This window comes from Argiope bruennichi, chromosome 2 (genome assembly GCF_947563725.1).
Source record: "Argiope bruennichi chromosome 2, qqArgBrue1.1, whole genome shotgun sequence".
Classification (NCBI taxonomy): Eukaryota; Metazoa; Arthropoda; class Arachnida; order Araneae; family Araneidae; genus Argiope; species Argiope bruennichi.
This window is the reverse complement of record NC_079152.1, coordinates 56,761,480-56,776,622: the sequence shown is the minus strand read 5'-3', so window position 1 is coordinate 56,776,622 and position 15,143 is coordinate 56,761,480. Positions and strand designations below refer to the sequence as shown.

General features: G+C 29.4%; 1 protein-coding gene across 1 annotated transcript in view; it reads left to right on the top strand.

Annotated features, from left to right (window-relative positions):
* The window catches only part of LOC129962197 (SKI family transcriptional corepressor 1 homolog-B-like), a 106,823-nt gene that overhangs the window by 71,269 nt on the left and 20,411 nt on the right, over positions 1 to 15,143 (top strand). The window contains exon 4 of the mRNA XM_056075937.1: positions 11,950 to 12,021. Coding sequence (XP_055931912.1) covers positions 11,950 to 12,021 — 72 coding nt within the window. The remainder of the gene's footprint in view (positions 1 to 11,949; positions 12,022 to 15,143) is intronic.

The following is a 15,143-nucleotide window of genomic DNA, read 5'->3' as shown; positions in this document are numbered from 1 at the left end:
AATAAAAATCTTCACTCCGAAATGTGTTGGAATGCAGAAAATATTATATAAACGTGTAAAATTCGAAATTTCAACCTTTAAGCGATTATACATAAATAAAGTTTGGAAATCATCCTCAGTATGACCTAAAATCAAGTAATTTTCATTGGTTAAGCATGGAAGTCATACATTTTTCATAAAAAATATTTTTATAACGCTCTCTATGCACAAAGAGTTTCTGAACTTGAGATGGCGCTGGAATTGGCGCGATTCGCGTTCCGTGGCAACCTAGTATCTTGTGTAGATTTGTAAAGGGATTATCGGGTATTGGAGGCCTGCAACCTGCTCCCCCATTCCCGAAGCCGCTCAAAATTCCGGGGATTACACAGAAAATGACTTTAAACCCTCGCCGCAAACAGTTTGTTCGACCGCAGGAGGAAAGGGATCATCATATCGTTAGATAAGTTCACATGCCTCGCTTCTTTAGGTCCATCACATTATCTCGATTAACGAGCTGCTGAAATTTAAAAAAGAAATCTTGATGCATTATTCGTTAAGGAACTCGGAGGTTTCCTCGCTTATTTAAAACCAAATTCATAAAAAAAGAAAGAAAATTCTCTCGGGTTCTTTTTTAATTTATTTGTGCACAACTTTACTTGATGAAGTTTTCTGAGGAATAAAAACATTTATGGAGATAAGTGTAACTTTTCGTAATTTCCTGAAGTAAAAGTATAAAAGGAAAGAGACTGATATTTCGCAACTAGGGATTGCAATACCGTACCAAAATTTCAATACCGGTATTCGGTATTTTTTAAATCTTAATACCGGGATACCGGTTTTAATACCGGTATTAGAAATTTTAGAAAAAGAAAGAAAACACAGGTGTTTCTTTGTTTTATTTGCCAGTTTTATTATAGAGTGTAAATGTCACAAAAAATAATTTATAACTTATAAATTATAACAGTATATAATCACAAAAAAGTAAAGAAATATCTTTAAATCAGAAAAAAAGTGTAAATATCACTATTCAGTTTGTGATTCTATTACAAATTTTTGAAATGTGATCTTAAAAAACATAATGCATCAATTGTACTGTCATTCAGCCTGAAAAGTAATTTTGTGTAAAAATTACCAGCTGTCGAAAACGCTCTTTCGGCATCTACGCTAGTTGGTGGTACTGTTAGCAATGCGCAATATACTTTTTGCAAGTATTTACCTCTAAATCCCTCATCTTCAAATAAAATAAATCGATTCTTTTCTTCTTTTTCATTTTTAAAATCATTATAATTATGTAAATACCATAAGACATTTTCTATTTCGGTATGCCTATCTTCTGTGCGATTTTTCAATGTAATATATAATTCTTCAGATAGTGATGTGTACTGTTCTTTCAATGACTGCAACATGAAATTTATTGTTGCATTAGCTGTTAATAAATTAGAATCTCTCCGACATAATGCCTCAATAGACAGTTTTATTGGAATTAGAGCTGATATAGTTCTGGATATTAAGTCGAATTAACGATCTGAAAAATTAATTTACAGGTTTAAGTTGATTATTGCTTTTTGTATTGGATTTCTCAGTTTCTGGATATTAAGTCGAATACACTGTCTGAAAAAATAATTTACAGGTTTAAGTCGATTATTGCTTTTGGATTGGATTTCTCAGTTTCAAAAATCGTTCCATCATTAGGAGTAAATTGTTCCAACGTGTTTTAGAATCTAATATTAACATATATTCTGTTTTATTTTCAGTTAGTATATATTTTAGTAATATATTCTTTTTATAGGGGAAAGTTTAAATATCTTAATTTTTCGAACTTTATAAATTATAGGAAGCATTTCTTGATAGGTTAATATTTCATCCTCATTAGCAATATCTTCTTCAACAATTACATTGTCATTATCTTCATTGTCAATATCACTCTCACTCTTACTCTTTTCAAAATTGGAATCCGAAATTTCTATATCCACAGTATTTGGATTCTTCGGTTCTTTATATTTTTGGTATAATACATCTATTACTCCTAAACATTTTTCATAATTGTTGCTCCATTAGTCGTTATGGTTACAATATTTTCTTTCATGGATAATCCATGATTCCCTAATTTAGATTTAAGCAATTAATTAAGCCATTAATTAGCTAATTAATTTCGCCCGTTAGGGAGACATAAAAACAAAAACGTATACTATTTTACTATGTTTCGCGATTACTATGATACTATTATACTATTACTATTATACTATTTTACTATGAACATATAGAGGAGACAATTTTAAAAATTTCTAATAAATACCGAAAAACCGGTATTTAAACTTGTGAATACCGGTATTACGAAATTGTACAAATGGCTCGAAATACCGGTATTCGGTATACCGGTATACCGGTATTGCAATCCCTATTCGCAACTTATGAACAAAAATGGATAAAAAATTTTATGCTTTATACGGAACAAAAATCTCTCTCTTTCTCTTTCCCTTGATAAATAAAAAGAAAAGATGGAAATTTCAGACGATATTTTTAACTATCACCATTATGCGAAATTTCTTTTGTTATTTCTCTTCTTCTTCAGATGCCGTTATTGCCCGAAGCACTTTAATATGTTGGATATTTCGACTTTACTATACAGTAAATTATCGTTATAGAGCCAATGGCATAACGAAAGGCATGATGGCATTACGAATATTGAGAAATGTATTTATGTAAAATATTCATTTCTAGTTTATCTTTTATTCCTAAGATAGACCTAAAGTCAGTGCAGTGAAAGTTCAGACATGGCTTCTAATTTTGAATATAATAACGCAGATGAAATTTGAATGGAAAAATTATTTTCGAAACTTAAATATTTCTTCATTATTGTAACATTTAAATCGATGAGAAATTTACTTTTCAAATTTACCCAAAGTCATTAAATGTGTATTCTTTGGAATTCGGATTCCAATGTGCGATGCTCTTACAAAACAAACAAGCTTTTACCAACACGAAATGAATTTACTATGTATAAAAAAATAAGTCGCGTGCATTTAGACAGAATATAAGCACATAAATAATAAAATATTAATTATATAATACACATAAATAAGCACATAAATAATAAAGTATTCTAGGAAATAAAAATATCTCTCTTTGATTGTCAAAAATGAATATAGATTTATTTTCGTATTTTTACAGATGTAACTAATCATTTAAATTACAGTGGTTTAATTGATTACCTTCCGAAAATTAATAAAATGTTTTGCAAAAATTCTTTTGAGTGCTTTGGAAGTTCAAAAATATAGTTTTAGGTTTTTTTTATAAATCCTAAAACTATATACAATTGTTAGACAGCTTTTATGATAATCTTTGTAAAAGTTAGCATTTTTCATTTTTTTTTATCAAAAATAGACAGGCTGATCTTGTGTGTGTGTGTGTGTGTGTGTGTGTGTGTGTGTGTGTGTGTGTGTGTGTGTGTGTGTGTGTGTGTGTGTGTGTGTGTGTGTGTGTGTGTGTGTGTGTGTGTCGTCTCCAAATCTGATAATATGTCAACTTCTTAACTCAAATATTTCAACTGAGGGAACTCTAGATCAAAAGGAGCTAAAACCAACAGAAAAAAGCTACATCTTTTTTGACATCTAAAAATATTATTCATATCATATCACTCAAGCTAAGTTAATATTTCTACAAATCATAAAATGCGGATTTATCTCAGATGATTTGTCACAATGATGAAATCCAGACATCATTTAATCATGCTGTCATACTTTTTCTTCGGGTATGGGACGATCAATCTTACACTTTTATAGTCTCATTAGCTCGATGGTCTTGAATAATTAAAATATTTCCTTTCATAGAAATTGCTAATAATTCTTTAAAAAATATTAGTGCATTTATTATATACGTTCAATGTAAAAGTAATAGAAGATAAATTCTCGAAAATTGTGTTAATTTTTAACATTTACTCTTGAAAAATCACGATACTGAATTCCAGTAATCCATTCTTTTGTTTCAAAACGATATTTCTTTTTTCTTTTTCATTTTATTTTCATATGTATGAATTATTAATTATTTCATGTCATTGTATCATTTTGGCATTGATTCAAATAATATCAGTTTTGTTAATTGAAAATTTTGCAATAAATTTTTTATTTCAGTTTCAATAAACAACTTTAGATCGAACCAATCTTTTTATCAAATTCAAACATTTTTGTATTCAAAAACTATTTTGTATTGACCAATCCTTTTACAAAATTGAATTATTGAACACAGCCATGCGATCACGTCAGAACGTCCCGAGAAAATACTTTAAGACAATTAGCATTTAAAACAATTAGTATTTCAAAAGTTTTATAATTTCTAGGTGATGCATGTATTTTTTCGGATACAAAAAAAGTAATTATTCCCTTTAATTTTATTCAAATGTTTTAAATGGAGAAACAGGAAAAATTAGAGGGCAAAGTTTTTCAGAATATTGATAAAAAGTCAACAAGCGAGGAATGAAATTAAGAAAATAATATATCTTTGATAATCTATATAGTTTCTATATGAATATAAAAGCCTTTAATTAGTAAAAACGGATTTATATATTATATATACTTTTTGATTTTTATTTATGTGAATCTGGTATATGAAAATACATTATTTTGAATTTATGGGAGAGCTAACAAAAATGGCAGAAAAATCGTACCTTTTATTCGATATATAATAAAACAATAATGTTATCAAATAAAATAGTCTAAGCCGTTTATGTCACCTAAATAAGTGTAAGATGGAAGACGGATAAGATGGATGAAAGAGAAGACATTTTATTTAGAAATACAGTAAAACCTCAATGATCAACGAATTAGGCGGCTTTTCAAACGCGAATGATCATCAGAATCGAAGTAGCCATATGATCAATAAACACACAAGTTTTAAATTAAAATAAAATAATAGAACTTTGAAAAAGCGAAAAAAATTGATAGAAAACATATCTAACAAAATGAAAGTCAATACGTAGCAAGAACTCCAGAAATAAGCTCATATTACTCACTGCGTTTCAGAATAAAGTGAGTCTAAAGTGATAGTCTAAGACTGCTGAAACGAACAATAGAAAGCGTTAGTTATTTTTTTGAAAGTGCTTTTTTATAATATTATTTCAAAGTCTTTTCTAAATTCATTTTACGAAACTAAAAAATTATATCAAAATCATTTTAGACATCCATGGAATGAAAAAAAAATCATTATTACTTCCAATGAATTTGAATCAAAAATTCGCGAGTAACACTTGGAAATCGAATACTTTTAATTGTGGTTCTGCTAGTTTTTCAATCAAAGGATGTATAGTAAAAAATTATTCCGCAATTAAATGGATTGCTGATAACTAACGAAGAGTAAATATCAGTCCCTTTATCATGAGTTTTTTAAAAATGTTAAAATGAATGATAAATTATAAGGAAATAAAATTGATACCACTGAAAAGCTTCTTTTTTTTTCAATTTCAAAATGGTCTTTAAAGTTTTTTGTGCAATAGTATGTCCTGAAATTACTGGGCTAAAACTTTAGCATTTCTATTAATCTAGAGATTTTACTTTTAGACTCATCTTTCTTAATCAAAGATGTAATAAAAAAATCTAAAAACTTCTTTTTTTGTGAGCCTCTGCTACTTAAGAAGTAGCTAAATGCAAAATGTAGTAATTATAGATTCAATGCATTGTCCTGTACTTTTTTTTTTTTTTGCATTATGCTTTGAATTTATTAACAGTGTTACAACTTAAAAATATTTTCATGTTAAAAATATTTAGTGCGTCTGAATTATCATCAAATGTCGGGACACTTTACTTAAAAATTCTTGCTACAAAGCTGTCTATCTTAAGATGTGAGATCGCACCTCTATCAGTCTAACATATATAGAGGATATTTGGTTGTCCCGAAATGGAGATTCTGCCATCAGACCATCGTAACTTAATCATCCTGTAAAATCCAATAAATAAAAAGTTAGTTCGAAAAATATGGCATATTTCGACGGATAAAAATAAATCTCACTTTACCTACATTTCTTTACTGTATTACACCTAAATATTTCATATTCCTTTTCAATACACTAAAAACAATAAAGTGCTCCAAAAAGAAACCTCGATTAATTTCTCACCTTTTCCAGGTCCATTACAAGATAATTCCATCAAAATCTCTTGTATAACATCGAAGATACCATGATGTAGTTTTCGAATTGCTTGTAGTCCCCCCCCCTCCCATCCCAACGTTTAAAGCCTTCCACATTTGTTTCGTGCCTTCGGTTTCTATAGCTACACGATAGCTATTCTCTTCGGAGCGAAACGAAACCACTTGTTTCGTGGCAAGACATGAAACTCAATTGTTTTAAACACACATTTTCATGCAGCATTGACGCTCTAGCTGCTCAAATGGTCCGACCCTTCCAAAGCACGTGCTAAGTGTAACCTGGTTGAGAGGAGTGATTGCTGATAGTTTACTTAATGCCTGATAAAACGCTCAATAAATAATTGACGAAAGAGGCTCTCCCATGCGGTGGAAAAAAAGAAGTACTGCCAAATTTTACCTACACTCATGTTATATTAAATGTGTATTTACCTAAATGCTCTGCTATGACTAAAATCAATCAGGCAGTTATTGGGTCCTCTAGACTATCAGTGCATGTCTGCGACCGGCATATGCAGACCCATTATAAAAAGATATTATTCATTGATTCAGCCTTCGACCTGATGTTAAAAGAAATAAATATGTTAAGATAAATTCAAATATTTTTAATTATCTAGAATTATATTACAGTAAAAAATATTTGTAATATAAACACAATATCGCCATTATTATTCATAAACATTTATCATTATAAAATTTTCACATAAACCCCTTCCATTGCTGTCGAATATCACAAGCTTTCAAGACTCATACTATTGCTGTTGACGTTTACACAAAGTTAATTAACAATAACAAACTAGTAATAAATCTTCTAAAATATATTTAAAAAATATTCAGGAACTGCTTTCTTGTGTAGAAAATTATTAAATAAGTTGCAAGGACATGAGGGCAGCATTATAGACCTATTAATAAAATTTTACTAAAAAATTATAGCTTAATAATTTTTTTGGTGAAACTTTATCAGTATATATATTTAATAATTCTTTAAAGATTATGTGTTCTGCCAAACGGTAAGAAACATAATATTCAGGAATTCTTTTTAAAAATTTTTTGTACATTTATAAATTTTAATAAATTACTTTAAAACTTTTCTCGAACAGAAGAAGGTTTCTAGTTTCGGAACAGGATTTTGCAAGCTCAAAACCATATTCCATCGAAACTGAACCTTTTTGCATATGGTCTAGCCTGATTAAATCTATCGGGGCGAACTGTTTTCTAGTTTTGGATAAGGAGATACCCACTTAAATATCCCCTTTATCATGTAATCGTGGTTAAAAATTAGATGTAACAACTATATAATAGCCCTTATATAGTTGAAGGTGGAAACAAAAAGGTGTCTAAAGAAAGCTACAAGTCTTCCTTTAATTGAAACCCAAAATAGGTTAAAATTATCTTCGTAAAAGAGGCAAAAGACTCCTCTACGAATTTCCACCTTTTTTTTTTCTTAAATTCTAAAATTATTTTTTGAAAATACAAATAAATATACTTTTTAATTGATAGTAATAAAAGCTCCCCTTATTTTGCCTTTATATGCAGTTTATTCGTACATTAAAAAAAATGTATTCAGAATTTCTGAATTTCGAAAAAAAAAATTAATTCCAAAATGTCCACCAGGGGACGCTTTTCGAGAAAAAACATTAATTTTAACACAATAAATGACCAAAACTGAATACAGAAACAATATTAACATTTATTGACTGATCACTTTGTCATCGAACCACATTAAGTAAAGGTAAAGGGAAAATAGCAGTACGCTCTTTATGAAAAGCAGTTCACTTTGCAGAAACAAGAATAGATTAAGACGGAATTGCACAAGAGGAGCAGTTGTTAATCGCGTCCAGAATGACGTAGGAAAAGGTGCTCTATTTGACCACCCTCATTTACGAGCAAAATTTCAAGTCGATGGACAGTGTGTTCAACAGCAGATCGTAACTGATCAATTGTGATGCTTCGCACATGAAGCGTTATGGAATTCTTAACGTCATCATTACAACCAGAAACATCGACATAAAACATGACGATTGCAAACGTTCCTTAGCCTAACCTGTTTTGCATAAAGTTTGCTCTTCTTCGCAAGCATGCAAAACTCGACATTTTTTCCTAGAACTGACAGATTTCTCAGATTTTTCATTTTATTACTCATAATTTTTGTTCTGGATTGTTAATATTGTTTCTGTATTAAGTTTTGGTCGTTTATTTGGTAAATTTAATGTTTTTCTGGAAAAGGCGCCCTCTGGTGGACATTTTGTAACTTTTTTTTTTTTTTTCGAAATTCCTTGAGTGCATCTCGTGTATAGTCTATACATCAAATTTCGTTGTAATCCGTTCATTCGTTTAAGTTATAGGATGCTGTTTATAGGAGAAGTTTAATTATAACCACACTGTATATTATAATTTATTGATCATTTGACCTATCCTAATAAATATAAAAATCCCATTAGTAATCTCGAAAATTGCTAACATAGCTGGTATTCAAAAAACGTTGATGAGAAAAGAATGGCGTTATTTTTTTAAGATAAAAGATCATCCAAAATTCTCAATAGCAAAGATTCAGATACTTTAAAAGAGCAAGTTCATATAAGCAAACATACTCGCTTAAAATTTGTATCTTGAGCGTAAATAAATTTTACTCCTATATTATACTTCATTTCAGCTTAAATAAAATTTACTTAAATTAATTAAATATTCCCCACGAGAATACAAATAAATCCAAGAAAGTTAATTAAAAATGTAAGTCGAAGTGTTCTCGCATGGACTTTCTTACTTTTACATACTGGGCCACTTAAAACGTTTGGCCAAAAAGTGATAAAAAAAATTCTTTTAAACTATCAAAAATTATTTTTTTCCAATGACAGTTCGTTCCTGATTTTTTTATTGTTATTTAGTAATTTTCATATTTTTCGATAAGTTAAATAACAATCATCTGAAAAAAATTATTTTTAGTCATCTTAAAATTTAAGCTGCATTCGTTCCATCATACTATCTATGAAATGAAAGATGAGATGAATATGAAGATACTCTCAATGAAAAAGATTTGTCATAAATAAAGCCGTCTTCAAATATCCATTAAAAAAACTGACGGCAGAGCAACGACATTCTTCTAAATGACTAAAAAGCGTAACAGCTTGTAGATAATCAATAGTGACACAGAAATCCCCAGTGGCTCAATTATGATGAATGGATTTGATTGTTCGGTGTGTGCATCTTTGGGGCAAAAATTAGGTGCATTATTTGGACTTTCTTTTTTGTGCAATTTGTTTCTTCATGTTTATAATTTCGAGTTTTGCCAATCTTTTCTATTAATATAAAGATATTGTATGGTATTTTTATGGTTTAGTTTGGTTTTGTGTGTTTTACTGGCGCAAGAGCCATATTTGGCTATACTGCGCCATGGTATTTTTATGATTTTATTTTCAATTCCAAATGCTGAACAAAGTCTTGAAGACATGGAAGTGATATCGTAAAATGTGTTTGGCTATACTACTTCCGTCAATTTTTTTCTCTGTAGTATACCGAAAATGAATAAATTAGTTTCTCTCTACAGTGTACCGAAAATGAATAAATTAGTTTCTTTCTCTCTACAGTATACCAACAACGGATAAATTAATTCCGATAATCCAGTTTGTCTTTAAAAAAAAGATTATCATCATTTTTGGAATATTTTATTAATATCTATTTTAATAATAATGGAGATCTGGGACTGTATGAAGTGCATGTGAATTTGTGCGTGCATGTGCGATTGTTGATACTCTACAGGACAAACCATTTGGCCCATGAGTATCAAATTTAACATACATAGACTTGGGAAGAGAAAAATATGTATTCCCGAAGGATTTTTTTTAAATTTTAATTTATTAACGATTAAATATTACTGCAGCAAATTGATTTTTACAACAACCATTTCGCTGAAAGTTTACTATGAACAATTTTACAATTTTTTACAATTTTTTTTTGTACATTTTTTAACAATGGATTTTATTATTGCAAGGAAATGCAAACGGTTTTCATTATAAATCAAATATTTAATAGCATAATTTTCTTCCAATGTTGAAAGCAAATATTTTTTTTAAACGGTTCTAATTATTAGTATTATTAAAATATAGAAAAAAAAATCAGAATTAAAAAATTATAATACCTCCAAACAATATACAATTTGAAATAGAGTAATAGACACTTAAATTTTCAATGGCATTATGAAATCATAAGACTCGACTCATTAAAATACATGGCTTTAATGCAGATTAGAAATTGATGATTAAAATTTCTTTATTAGAAACATCATAATCATCCAATTATGGTCGACAGATTTCATTGAAATTAAACCTAATTGAACATTATGAAAATAAACCTAATTGAACACTATGAAAATAAACCTAATTGAACATTATGAAATTAAACATATACTGCACATAATTGCTTGTGGCCAAAGATGGGTAATCTATACTTATATATAAATCTCAGTGTGTGTGTGTGTGTGTGTGTGTGTGTGTGTGTGTGTGTGTGTGTGTGTTGACGCTCTACAGAAAAGACCATTTGACCCACAGCTACCAAATTTGGTACATGTATACCTTAGAGGTCGGGAATGTGCACCTGGGGTCCCTTTTTTGAATTTTTAATTAGAATTTTAATTATTAATTAAAAACTAACTTTCCCGCCAAAAAATCTTTTCATTTTCCCCAACGCCAAATGAGTAAGGCTTCAGTTTTTTTTTCCAAACAGTAATGAGGCTAGGGTTAACATTTTTCGGCCGATTATTTCAAACGATTCTGTTTATTTTTTTAATGTTTTATGCATTTAAAAATAAACATTGTTAATTAATCGAACTTTCAGATTCATTCTGAAGTACTTTTGAATTAAAATAACACCGAATAAAGGAAATTAAAAATTTCTAATCTGCATAGCGTTACCCCAACTGGCGTAGAAAAATTCACGCATTTGCGTTACCGTAACTGGCGTTGAAAATTCAAGCATGAGCATTGTGTTCTGATTGTTGACAATATTATCAACGGATGATTCTTGATTTAAATTATTTTTAGGTTAGTTGCATGCTTTTGTAATTAAATTGTATTTATGTTAGTTATATATTTTTTGTATATGCTTATAGTTTTAAGTAGTTTTTTAATACCTATTTTCGACCGATTATTTTAAACGATTCATTTTATTTTCTTAGTGTTTGATGCATTTAAAATTAAACATTGTTAATGAATCGATCTGTTCATGATGAATCTGAGAAAATTTTGTTGACAAATTCTTGAGATATTACATAAATTAAGAAAGATATTCTTTAGTGCTCATAAAGTTTAAACGCTCAGTGACTCTGTTATCAGTAATAATATTATAAAAAAATCCTTTGTTTCAGTAAAAAATATTGTTATATTAATTGTAGATTAATTCTTTCTACTTTAATTTAAAGCATAAATTCTACGAGAGCTAACAGAAAATTAGAGAGATACATATTACGTTATGATTGAAGGCCTTTATAATATTATGAGTGAATTATATGACTATCACAATTTGAAGTTTTAAAATATTTGGATGAAGAATCTATTAATGTAGGAATTGTGTCAAATATTTAATTATTAAAATTTAAACAAACATTAAGATTGGCGAACCGGCTGGTCGCTAAAAGCGGCTAGTAGTCAATAAAGCAGAATACAAATACTTTTCGAAAGACGGAAATTGGCACTTCTGCTATGCGCACATTATATAAAGAATTAGAATATTTCCTCTATTTTCATTAAAACCATTTTGGGTGGCATTATAAATACATCTAATCAATTCTTTTCCGAAAATTTTTTGAATAAATCTAAAAAAATTTCTGTGTATTTTCCTTTCCAGGTGGCAAGTCAGACGATTCTCCACTTCTGGATTCTCAACGATTTTCATCCCTTAGTAAAGGTACGCGCAAAGGTGTGAAAATGTTTTCTTTTTTTATCTATTCAAGTATTTTTGTTCAAGAAGCAGTCTGTTTCATTTATGAATATTATTATTATTATAAAGTATTTTAATAATCTACTTAATTGTAATTCTACCTCCAAATAACATTACTACAAAATTACACAGAAAATTTTGTTATTAAAATAATTGAATTTCTTTATCGCAATCGTAGACGTTATATTTTTAATTAACTTTTTAGATGCCCTATTTTAAAATATCCAGAAAAATTTAATGATAAAATTATGAAAAAAATTAATCAGTTAGAAAATACTACATTTGTTCAATGCATCTGAGGGGTAAATTATAAAGCTCTGCAGAGAAAAAAAAAGTTTTGTTAAAAATAAAATTTATTTTAATGTAAAGATAACATATAGAAACTATCTTTTTTTCAGTTCGAACAATTTATGATTAATGCAAGACCACTCATTACTTAGAAATCGAACATATAAATGAAAATGCCACCAAAAGAATTAAAACTTCTTTGAAAAAAAAAGTATTATTCATTTAATTATCCTTGCTGTTTTACAGAAAATTTTAAATAATTTTATTTTGTCTTTAAAAATTAGTACATTGAAAGCAAATGAATGGGAACTTAAAAATTGTAAATATCTTAAGTGCAAAAAGCGAAAAACGTTGGGAAATCGTAAAAAATGGTTCAATTATCCGTTCAGTCAACATCGACGTCACTCTAACTAGTTTAAAAATATGCCAAGCACTTTTCACGTTATAAAGCACCACTCATTCCTTACTTTAATATAAAACAAGTACTTTTTTTTTATTGCACTTTGCTTACCATTTTTAATTTTCAAATTTTTCATAAATAATAAACTCCAAATTTACTTTTTGCTCCTCTTTTAAAAAAATGGTTTCTTCAAGACTAATTCAAAACCAATTTTAATATAGAAATTCCTCTAAAATATTTGCTCATTAGGTAAGCATCCTATTTTTATCTTAAACAAGCAATTTTTGGTATATGTATAAATTTATTTATATTGTGTATCTCGAAAACTGTTTGGATCAAATTTTAAATAAGGTTTTGCTTTTTAAATTTATCTGTCTAGGTTCCTTTCCTGAAAAAATGCGATTTTACACACAAAAAATAAATATAACTGATTATTAGAAAATGTACATCCAACTTCCACTTAAAAGTGCGGGCAGTGCAGTACAGTGGTCAGAGCAACGTTAGTAACGCGTATGCTGTAGGTCCTCGGTTTAAGTCTCGCATTTTGCTTTAATTTTGTTTTTCTTTTTTTACTAAGGTATTGATATTTAATACTTTTACTTTTTAAGTTTTTCTGCATAAGTGACTTACCTGAAAAAATGCGATTTTACACACAAAAAAAAATTCTAATTCACCATTAGAGCCTAACCCCCGGGAGGCGGCCCCTCGAAATGACGATGAGATGCTTCCGGCATGGTGGTTGGATCTCGCCACCCTGGAAGGTGCACAAATAGGTGGGGGATCGCTCCATCGATGACGGGACGTACTTCCGTAGGGAAGGGTTGTACCGTGGCCGGTGATGGCCTTTAGGACTCAACCACAGTTCCCGCCAGTGTTGCTGTTGCGGCGGTTCGGACATTCAACCTTATGGTTTAAATCCGTGTGCCTTCGTGGTGGGTCGGAGAGTCCGTTGGTTGACTTACCATTAGAGCCTTTTTCTATCTGCCCTCATACTGACAATGCCATATAGCTCCATCTCGAACCCGATTTCAAAATGTAAAACTGAGTGTAAAATACAAGTAAGGATAGATACACTGCAAAATAAATTCTGAAATATAGCAGATTGCTTAGAATAACATGTTAAATTAAGTACATTCATGATTTTTTAATTTAAATAACAAATTCATATGTAGTTAAGATTGAAAAATATTTATATGTAATCACTATATGATTCATATCTAAATATTTCCTCCAAAAAACATGATTTTACAAAAAAAAAAAAAAAAAAAACTTGCTGATTGAAGCAGCTAGGTTTTCCAGATAAAATAAACAATGATATTGCTCTACAAAAGTCTTTAGTGTCTTTTGAAGTGATTAACTTTGCAAATTTAATTTATTAAGTTCACTTATGATCTAACAATTTAGATGTAGTATAGAAATAAAGAAAATTGTGTCATTATGTCAGGTAAATAAAATTAATATGTTGTACTTAATTATCAATTTATTTCAAAGATAATTATCTTAAAATTATTAATAATAGGAACTGTTTCATCCTGTGCATTGGCGGAGAATATTGCGAAACTTTTACTTCACTCTGAGACATCTCATATCAAGTGTACTTTCCGCTTATTTTGGTTCCAAAATTAATAGGCATCTAAGAGTAAATATTCTAATTAATTATGAAACTTTTAATAAAATGCAAATAATAAGGAAAATTTACTTTCGATTTGCTAATTAATAACAATCACTGAAACACGATTTCATTTAGACACAGCAACGCTATTTTTCATGCAGTATATTCTTGAAGTATGATACTTTCCTTTGAAATTTTAAAAAGAAATATTTGTATTTGTTATTTTAAGCTGTATAAAATAATTGTACTTTTAAAAGGAGGAAACCGAAGCGATGCTTATCACTGCATAAAATGACTTTTTATTTATCATTCGCAGCCGGGGGCCAAAATTCTCTTTCGATGCTTCGTTGTAGGATAAGCCAGACGGTAAAATCCTTTCATTATTGGGTTCAAAGTGAAATGGAGTATTTTACGAATCGACGGCTTCTATGAATCGTTTGCTTGAAAATTTCATTTCCAGATATACTCCTATTCTATTTGGATGGTTAAACAAGCGCATGAAAACATAATTACAGCGCATCACTTTGAAGCGCACCGGTGCATCCCTCTCCTTTTCTTGCTTCACTATGACTGTAACGTAGGTCCCGATATTGCCGGAGCATTACGACATTTCCAAAGATAATGTTAGATGGTACTAAAGTTTGAAGATTCTGTCCCTTACAAAATAGTCTTTTACAAATGTAAACACTAAAATATAAGAAAACTCATTCATTGGTACACGAAAGGAACTAATGAAATTAATGCCATTTAAATTCTACTTTTGATAACTTGCGAATGCAAGCATAGACGTTTATTAGGCAT